The sequence below is a fragment of the Vigna unguiculata genome, chromosome 3, assembly GCF_004118075.2.
Source record: "Vigna unguiculata cultivar IT97K-499-35 chromosome 3, ASM411807v1, whole genome shotgun sequence".
In the NCBI taxonomy this organism is placed as follows: Eukaryota; Viridiplantae; Streptophyta; class Magnoliopsida; order Fabales; family Fabaceae; genus Vigna; species Vigna unguiculata.
In genome coordinates this window covers 57261981-57272684 of record NC_040281.1, presented here as the reverse complement: position 1 = coordinate 57272684, position 10704 = coordinate 57261981, and the positions used below count along the sequence as shown (strand labels likewise).

Below are 10704 nucleotides of genomic sequence, written 5' to 3'. Positions count from 1 at the left end.
AAAGTTAGATTCATTAATCGGTAAAAGTATGAGAGTAGAAGAATTAGAGATAAGAATTGCATAAAATTGTATCCTTTCAAAAACATTTCTTGCTCTAAAAAATTGACTGTCTAAGTGATGGTTTTAGCGATTTCATTCCCAACATATCAGTGTAGCTAAGCTTGCTTTAGAAGAGGTTTTGTTGATGAAATCTGTTTATTTGGCCTCTTATTTGGGAGGCAGAATTTCCCAACATATCACGTAGTTAATATAAAGTGAGACATAATCTAAGTTGGGGTTTGAACGGTTGAACTGTGACATAGCAGTTGATTGCTTTTGTTCATCAGTTTTGTATAGCACTACTGCATTTTCGTTGTAGATGAGGAATGTAATTCAAAAACTGAACTTATATTGTACTTTATTTCCTTTTCGTCCTTTTGAATGAACGATCCCATATTTAGACTGTGAATGTAAATGAACTTATATTTCGTTGTAGATGCATGAAACCTAATGAGAGGATGAATTGAATCTAAAATGAAATGAGTAAGAATCTACGTGGGTATCAAATGATGTGAAGCTGTGAAGCTGTGACTATCAAATGAACCTGCTGACTGTAAGCAATGCAGATGCTTAATGTATTGTTATCCCCTAAAACTAATATGTATTTAATGCTCAAAACCAGAAACTATAGGTGAGTGGCATGCATGATATGCTAAGGTAAAAATAAAAATGATGCAAAATGGTGACCCTGGAAACTAAAGGACGTGAATGCATTGTGGAATTAGCTGTTGGACCCATACAGAACCTGTTTCAGCTCTACTTTCTAGGAACTGAATAAATTTAAAAATGCAAAACAGATGCATGAACCTAAGATATATATGAAGAGTTCCACTTGCCACATCATGACAGATTCCCCAATCTATGCAGAATGCAATGCTAGCATATAACTTCAGATCTGAAAGATGCCAAACAAGATGAGAATAATGCAAACAAACTCAAGACAATGCAACAACCAAGACAAGTCCAACTCTGCATCCCAAATCTGCCACTGAGATTGATGTGCAATTAATACTTTAAAATAGGTAATTGATTAATTGGTATGCATGGAATGAACTAATTCAGTAAATGCAACACGTGGTTATGCAGAAAACTAATGCAGAATTCTTCAAGTACTTAGCCCAGTTTTAAATTGCTAGAGGAAAAGAGGATTACGGCCAATGTGATTTTATCTCACACGATAACAGTACTTAAGTATCCATAACCATGATGCTTTCAGGTGAAGCAAAGCAATTCAGCACACATCTAATTCATATCAAGTCTCAGACCTGTATAAAGATACAATGTAAATGCCAAAGACAGGTCTAGTACATGACTCACAGCAGCAAAATTACCATGTAAAATCAGAAGCACTGGTTGGATAATTTAATCATGATGCACAAACGCTCTATGCAAAAGAAACTACCAGGATTAATGCTAACAAAAGCTAGAACATGAGAATCTAATACAACTGCTCAAGGAAACTAAATCTGGAACAAACAATATAAACTGGTGCAGGGTCAGACATTAAGAACAGAATGACAACAGAGAGAAAACAGATTCAAGTACTGCAGAATAAGCATGAAGCTGAAATCAATTGCAGTGAGTGGACAAGAATCCTTCTACACTCTAGAAGACATCTCGATAATGTGTGCTCACTTTGGAGTCACTTGGTTTCCAAAAGGAAACGTTAAACTGTGCAGAAACATGAATTCGTGATCACTAAACTGACTCAAGAACCAAACTACTACAGAAAAGTAAAACTAAATCAAGGAAAATGAACAGAATTCACGAGTCATATCATCATAGTTAGAATTGCAATGACATAGGCGTTTCTTTTGCAATGGATCTCAATTTACAGCACAAGTAGATAGTTATTATTACTCAGCCATGGCTTAATAAGTAAATATCATAATGTAGACTTAAAAAAATAACAAAATACAACATATATCCTTTCATTTCTTTTTAGTGTCTTACCGAGTGATGGACTCAGAACCAAATTACATACTTTGTAGATTGTATATGTTGCGAAGCAGGGGAGATAGACATGTAACAGTCAATTGTATGCAGTGAAAAGTCAGGCCTAAATCAATTAGAAAGAAGAGGTTGACAATAAACAATTGGAAACACAGCTCACTCAGTCACTACTATAGTTCAGGATCAGCAGCACTCTTGTTATCAGTGATGCCTTGTTCTGGATCAGCACTCTTGTTATCAGAGATGGCTTCTTCACGATCAGTACTCTTGTTATCAATGATGGTTTCTTCAGGATCAGCACTCTTGTTATCGGTGATTTCTTCAGGATCAGCAGTCTTGTGATCGGAGATGGCTTCTTCAGGATCTGCACTCTTGTTATCAGTGATGGCTTCCTCATTAACATCACGCAGATCTGGATAATTTCTATGGTTTAAAGAATGCAACCAAAGAGCAACAGTTCCTTCCTTCTGCTCCGTGGAAGAAATATGGGAATATATGTACTTCATTTTGAACTCCTCAGCTTCTTTCTCATATGCTTTCATTGACACCTCTTCATGGCTATCTTTCCACTTCTGGTTATATGAAGCAAAGAAGCACTCGTCCAGATATAATCCAACCTCAGGAGCAGTAGGCACGTTAATGTTGACATCCCTGCGTTTAGGAAAACACAAGTAAAAAAAGTGCATCCAATGAGAATCACAGCATTTCAAATGAAAACTTGAAAACTAACAGATAACACAAACAATAGAAGTTGTACTCACTGCCGCAAAGCTTTACTGATAAGTGATTCTGGTGCACAATTTCTCATTATTGCCACAGCCAGCCCCATCATCTTCCGTATCTGATGAAGCATGAAGCTCTGTCCCACGACCTCACACTTTACAAACTCAATGCCCTCAACTACAACAGTAGTGTTAGCATTGAATGAAATAATGTAACGACGAGCAGCAGGGTCCTGCGCTTTTGTTCGGGTGGTGAAGTTATGGAAATTGTGAGTCCCAACAAAATAATTTAAAATCCTATTAAATCTCTCCCTCTCCTTCTCACCATAATAGAACTTGCTTCCACCAGTAGACTTATCCTCTCCATTCATTTGTTCTTCCTCAATAATGTCTGAATTATTAACAGATTCACCGTTCAAAGGTATATCCTCATCCTGAACAAGAATCACGTTCTCAATACCAGTTTCAGGGTTCGTGCCATCAACTATAACTCCACCCTTAGTATCAATCCCAGACTCCCCATTTAAATGATTATCGTCACCTTTGCTCAGAGAAACTTCCACATCCTCTGTAATTACAGAATCAAGCACAACATCTCTGTTAGATGAAATACCAGTGTCAACATCGATAGCTTCAAGTTCCAGATTGTGCTTACGGTTACCAACTAATCCTACCACCTTTCGGCCTCTCTCAGAACACTCCAAACATTTAACAAGCTCGTTTGTAGATCCCAAACTAGCCATGACAGTCTCTCTATCACGGTGACAACTTGGATCAAGAGCAAACACAGGAATGAGATATACATACCTCCTCCGGTCACAGAACTTCTTGGCATTAAAAGAACCTGTCACACGCTTGTAACCAAAGATCCTTATCTGAGAGGGAAGGTTTGAATTAAGGCGGTCAACAAGGCCAGGAGGATCAATGTAGAAACGACCGGAGACTACCTGACCAACAGCACTAACACCTTTATCAGTTCTAGCTGAGCGAGCCCAGTCATATCGTTTAGGAACTCCACGATCATGTTCAGGAACAGCTCCAGACACATATAAGGCCTCTTCTAGGTCACCTTCAATGGTCTTTGCACCAGGGTTTTTCTGCATACCCTGATAGCCAACACCACAGTAAGCAAAGAAAATGGCAACCTTACGTCGTTTGTATCGTTTCTTGGTGCCTGGGGCAGTTGGGCATTCTTCATCATCAGAAGTTGTGGTGGACATCTTCAGCTTCTTGTGCTCTGGCTCGTCCGCAGCTAATGGAGGTGGTGGAGGCAGGGATGAAGTTGTCAACGTTGTATCTGGGTTTTCCATATTTTAGAAAATATGACTGGTAGAAGTCAATGATTTAAAATCTGGAATGTTCAACAACCGGAAAAAGGGACTGGCTCAAGACTCGAGAGTCAATGGCCAGGCCAGGGAAAAACTACTACCAAATCACTGACACCAGCATGAGGCCACATACCTAAACAACAATTTGACTTATTAATTCAGAAATGATCAAGTCCTATGCTATACAAGAGGCTCTTTCAGTGCATTTATAGTTTCCACACACGGCTCTGGATGCAATTTCAATTTCTTGAAGTTTTAAAGAACTCGACTAATCACAACTATCTCTACTTTTCGAGGGCCTTTTCATGTTTTGCAGCAAGCAAGTTGAAAGAACAAAGAATTACCAACACAAAGAATTGCTTGATGTTAACAGTTGATTTATGATTGAAACCGCATTCTAATCAGATAAAAATAGATGGGAAAAATTCAAAGATCTTTGGGAACATCTACCCAAAAAAGCAAGAGATTTTCTTAAACTCCAAAATCCACATCATTTCGATGAAAGCGAAAAAAAAAATGGCACCTAAATATTATATCACATTTTTCAGAGAAGAAAAAGAATATGAGAATGAAACAATGAGCGCAGAAGAGGCATTACCAGAGGAATGAGCGAGAGAACGGTTGAGAATGGTTGCTGGGTTGAACTGCAGAGTGAGAACGTGTGTGCGAAAAAGATGCAACAAATGTTAAACCCTCGTTTCAAGTTTAACAAACAAGGGTTTTTCTTCCTGCAACCCCCGATTTTTCTTCCTGCACCCCGAACTTTTTCATAATTTCCCTGTTATCCTTTTGGTTTATACTTACCGGATTTCAGAAACGTGAGTTACCAATTTTTAGAAGACGGAATTTTCGGCTTTCAGAATTTAATTTTGTCGATTTTTAAGATACGAACAGTGATGAAACATGAATCAAAATTTTAAGAATGTCAAATTTATTTATTTTTATACATAAATTAATTTTCTAGTTAAATAAAAAGTTCTTCATTTTCTTTACTTAAATCATTTTTATAGAGTGATTCACGTATGCATTTTTCAATTTCTAATATTTCTAAATTATTGAATTCACGCAATAGAGATATTCTAATTGCTAATCCAAATCAAAGTTATCCAACTAATTCATTATGTGTAGCATAATTTGTAATGTAACTCAAAATATATTCATAATCATTCATCTCCTTACTTTTCTTTTTTACTTTAATACTTTCTTGATAACTTATTGATAAATAATTTTATTATGACTAGAGATAGAACCATAATCGCTTTTATCAACCAACATCCATCAAATTAATTTTTATTTTTAAACAATAAAGATGTACAACTAAAAAATATAAATAAAATTATTATAAATTTTCTTAAACTTAATATAAATAATATAATTATATAAATATAACTTTAAAATATATAAAAATATATATAAAAAAATAAAAAACAAAAATTAGGATTATCAGATTTCAGAAACCGGTGTTAACAGCTTTCAGAAACCGATGTTACCGGCTTTCAGAAACCGGTGTTACCGACTTTTTTTCTTGGGGATGCAGGCTGCAAAGACATTTAATTTATAATTTATTTTTATTTTTTTGAAGGATATTATGGTCTTCACAATCAAACATGGAAGTGTAGAAAGAAAAATTCAGGGTGTAGGAAGAAAAACCCAACAAACAAACTAGACATGCGCCATTGATTTGTTCCATTCGGACCTATTACGATTTTGGGGCTTCTCTCTGCACCCTAAACCTTCTCCTGTATCCCCAATAATTACCTTTTTGACCCTAATCAAAAGTATGAAACGGATTTCGAAATCCGTTTAAAAATATATACCAATTGAAAGTCAATTTCAATTTTGATGGTGTAATCTATAATTTAATATTGTATAATTTAATATTGTATTTTGGATTACATAATCTAGAAAGCCTTCTTTAAAAACAATTTATGAATTAAAAAATGATTTTAGATTCAGAAGTGACCTCTATATTAAACAATCCATAATTTTATATGCGTATAGTTATAAATCACATACCGACCATGTCTCGTCCAGATAAATAGGTTGGCGATATGCTCTAAATACGTCCCATTAGTTCGTCTGTGACTTTTAAGTGTACAACGAGAGCAAAAATATATCAATCCTTAATCTAAAGGATTAAGATTTTAGGTACCTTAATTAATTTACATTAAAGGTATATTTTTATATTATTTCACATGTATATTTTATTTAGTTTAAGGCTTAAATATATATTTAGTTTTTTTTTTATTATTCAATTTTGTCTCTATTTTCATTTTATGTTCAATTAGGTCCTTATTTTTGTTAAATTATGGTCAATTTGGTTTTTTTCTCTAACGTGTTTAAATAGTTAACGTTCTTAAACCGTACATGTCACGTATCAGCTTTTGATTTTTTTAATTTTTATGATTTTTTTAATTTTTAAATTTTTTAAATTTTTTTTAATTTCAAAAAAATTGTCCACGTGTCAAGTCACAATTGTGCCACGTGTCAATGCTTGTGTCACGTGTCAGTTTGTGGATGTTTTTTTCTTTTAATTTAGTCTGATATTCATTATTTTTTTTTCAATTCAGTTCCTATATTCGTTATTTTTGTTTAATTTAGTCCCAAACGTGGCATGTACTGTTCAAAAACGTTAACTATTTAAACTCGGTTAGTGAAAATGACAAAATTGACCATAATTTGACAAAAATGAGTAGCTAATTGAACACAAAACGAAAATATGACCAAATTGAATAAAAACAACAAAAATAGGAACCAAATGTATATTTAAGCCTTAGTTTAATTACTTATATGATATCCACTTTGGTAGAAGCGTTAATTGCATATCAATTTTTGAAAAATGTTTCAATTAGATCCTTTTAAACAAAAATTATTACCGCCATGCGTGCCACATTTTTTTTTATTATTATTTTCTTGTCTAAATCAATATTTTTGTTTGTCTCTTATGTTCTCTTACATAAAGATACAATTATGTCACTGTAATATAATAATTGCTTAGTTACTAATTTAGTCATAGTCATTCATTTTTGTTAAATAATTTAATATGGTATGTTAGGTTAAATTAACGTTAACATCGTTTAGGAGTGTTACGTGATAAAATTTAGGTTTGTCACGTGACAAAATATAGTATGTCGTGTGTTAAATTTGAGTAGTTTTCTATCTCAAAACCATTTGATTACGTGATGCCTTCAAAGTGAAAGATGATTTATGTTTAAACACGTAGATCAATTTTTGAGGTCACACCTTTAAACAAAGTTAATGTCAATTTATTGAATTAAGTTGTTTCTATGGCACCCAATAGTCTTACATTACTTAGAAGTTGGGATCAAATGTAATTTAAATATGTGTTCAAAGGCGGACCTCTTTGGGGGTAGGGAGGGGCCCTAGCCCCCCCTAAGATTTTGATTTTTTTTTTAGTTATATATATATATATATATATATATATATATATATATATAATTTATTAAATTTTTAAATTTTTTAAATTGTAGGCAATATATATTAAAAATTAATAAAAATTAGATTTCTTATTTCTTATTTTTTTGATTTAAACATAATATTTAATGTAAATACATAATAAAATATAAAATTAAATATAATAAAAATATATATTCAGGTTTAACTTTTCTTTTGGTTCCTGTTTTTATTTAAAAATTGATAATAGGATTAGGTTAATTACACCAACAAAGCAAATCATTCATATTAAGAGTCTCGATTTTAATGAAAAGATCATTGATCTGTTTCAAGAAATTTAACGAAATTGATAGTAAAAGATTGGATTACATTAGTTTTTCAAAAATCAAGACCAAATTGAGATTAAAAAAATATTGGAGGACCAACTTAAAATTTTTAAAGGAAAGCATGAATCAAAAAAGTAATTAAACCAAATATTTATTAACATAATTTTTATTTTTCTTTTCATTATCTTTTTAGTTTTTCACAAATTGTAATAATCTCTCACTCTCATATGTCTTCTTTTTATTTAAAAAAAAAATAGTTAGACATAAACTCATTATATTTTTCATTTATCCTCTTCCTTTCTTGTCTCTTGTCTTAGTTGATAATGAAAACATTATTTTTTTATCTCATGAGCTTTTTGTATATTTTTTTTATGAATATAGAAAAAAAAATATTATGTATTAATAATAATGAATATATTTTTTTTAATAATTACGTGTCTTAATTTTTTATTAGATTATGATCAATTATTTTTTAGTATTATTTACAAAAAAAGTATATTGATAAAAATGGAAGAACAAATTAATCGTTTAAGAGTGATGAAAATAAAATTATTGACTAAAACAAGATAGTTTCTACTTCTTCACATATTTTGAAACATTATACTAATGATAAAAAATGTTCAGTTAGAGAAGTTATTTTTTAAAGCATTATACTAATGATCGAATCTAATTATATCAAAATTATATTACTTTGACCCCTCCGACATTTTTTGTCAAGATCTGCCACTGTATGTGTTTGCTTTGTTTGTTTTGGAAGATGGATTTGAGGGAATTGAGAGAGGAAAGTGAAGTTGTTTGTTTCAAATGATAGAAAGATGAAAGTTGTTTGTTAATTATTATTATTATTATTAATATATGAAAAATAGTTAAATTTATGTATATACTAATTTAATTTATAACTTGTAAATATTAAAATATTTCATATATTTATACTTTAAATATGTAAATGAGACTACAATAACAAAAAGACAATTGATTAAAGTTACGAGAAAACTGGTAAAATAACATGTGATGATGTGATTTTCCCCGAAAATCTTTACTACTGTGAGAAAATGAGTTTCATTCCATCTCTCAAATCCCCACAAATGCTTTGAAACGAACTAGAGATACCCTTTAATTCCCCTCCTAAACAGTACATTCCTAAAAACAAATAGATCCTAAGGCTGAATTCTTTTGAGAAGAATGATATTATTCTTTTTAAGGGCTTAGGATGTGATTTTATAGTAGATTAGAGAGTGAAATTGGTGAATGTTTGTGATTAAATTGAGTGATGCGATATATTAAAAATAAAATTTAATAGATAAAAAAATGAGATTACCAAAATATCCCTAATGTTAAAAGTAATATAAAATGCTATATAAATAATTTAGAATAATTTATTTATTTTTTATTGACTGTGTGAAATTATAAAAAAATGAATAATAAAATTAAATTTGACATTTATCAATTTAATGTTTACATAAAATATAATTTATTTACGTTATATATATATATATATATATATATTATTTTTAAGTATTTGAAGTATACAATTTTTTGTTTATTTGATATGAACATATTTTTTAATTTGATTATGTTTGTTAATAATATAGGTAACACTTTTAAATAATTTTTTTTTCTTTAAATTTTGTAGAATTATATATTGTTTATATATTTTTAACTTTTATATTTTTATATGTTTATTAATAATAATTTTTTTATTTATTTTTGTTAATAAATTAAAACTAAAATTACATATATTTATTTGTTAAAAAACTAAAATTGGTAAACATTAATAAATTAAGTTATTTAAAAATTTTAAAGTAAAAAATATTTTCACATGGCAAGTGAAAAAAAATATCAAATTGAAAGATTAGAATAAATAAAAATCATTTTTTTATTATTTCATTAAATGATTAATAAAATAATTGAAAACAAAATTTTAATGAAAATTTTATTAAAAATAAATATAACAAAGATAAAGTGATAATTTCTTATCCATTATCTCCTAATCTCTTCAATAATAGTGGGATAGAATCTTTTAGCAATTCACTTAAAAGAATATGATTTAAGTATTCCTTTTACCCTTTCATCCTTTGAGACACTTATTGAGAATAAAAATAATTTAACAATATTTTGAATGTAGTAATTGAACTATGTGAATAAACTTGAGATACAATGATTTACACATTAAAATAACATATTAATATTACTAACTATGTTAACAATATTAATATTAAAGAAAACATATTAATGGTGCCAAGTGTTCGGAATTTATAAAATGGTCATATTATCATATAGGTTAAAATAAACTTTATCATCAAATAAAACAAATCTGTTTTTATTTGCAGGAATACTTTATTTTAATTAAAAAAATAAAAAATATATCTTTCCATAAATATACAAAAGTACCAGAAACAATTTTTAACAATCATGTAACTATAAATAGCATTAATTATCAACAACTTCTTTATTGGAATTGTAAGGATTTAATGTGACTGGTCATTTGAGTTAAAAATTTGTCCATGATATATAATACTATATCATTTAAATGTATTTTATAGATAAAATTACTATCAAAGATAAAAGGTTAAAATATTTTAAAAAAAGTAGATACATTTCAAACTTCATTATAAGATTCTCATGCCTTTAGGAGGAAATATATTTCTCCTTATTCCAAAATGCACTAAATAAAAATTCGTATATTTTATAGTGATAAAATAAATAATTAAAAATTATACAATTTTGTCAATTAATTACTTGAACAGTTTTTTAAATGTGTGTTTAGGATAATATTATAATCTATCTTAAAAGGAGTTTTTCAATATCTTTTCAATCTATAATAATATAATCTATCTTAAGAGGAGTTTTTCAATATCTTTTCGTTAAAATAAAATTTGGTGTTAAATTCCCAATCATTCACATGTAAACATATAAAAGACA

The 10704-nt window shown here is 29.6% G+C and overlaps 1 protein-coding gene across 2 annotated transcripts; it reads right to left on the bottom strand.

The window, feature by feature from the left end:
* Positions 1-1910: 1910 nt before the first annotated feature.
* On the bottom strand, positions 1911-4758 carry LOC114178632 (tRNA pseudouridine synthase A). Of its 2 annotated transcripts, none has more exons than XM_028064646.1 (3): positions 4641-4758; positions 2754-4175; positions 1911-2643 (listed from the first exon to the last, which is right to left on the bottom strand). In XM_028064646.1, exons 2-3 carry the CDS (start codon positions 4022-4024, stop codon positions 2163-2165), a joined length of 1752 nt encoding a protein of 583 aa, XP_027920447.1. In that variant the 5' UTR covers positions 4025-4175; positions 4641-4758; the 3' UTR covers positions 1911-2162. The 2 variants fall into 2 exon arrangements, with proteins under 2 accessions (XP_027920447.1, XP_027920448.1); XM_028064647.1 differs by having other exon boundaries at positions 2754-4011; positions 4641-4744.
* Between the last annotated feature and the right edge of the window lie 5946 nt (positions 4759-10704).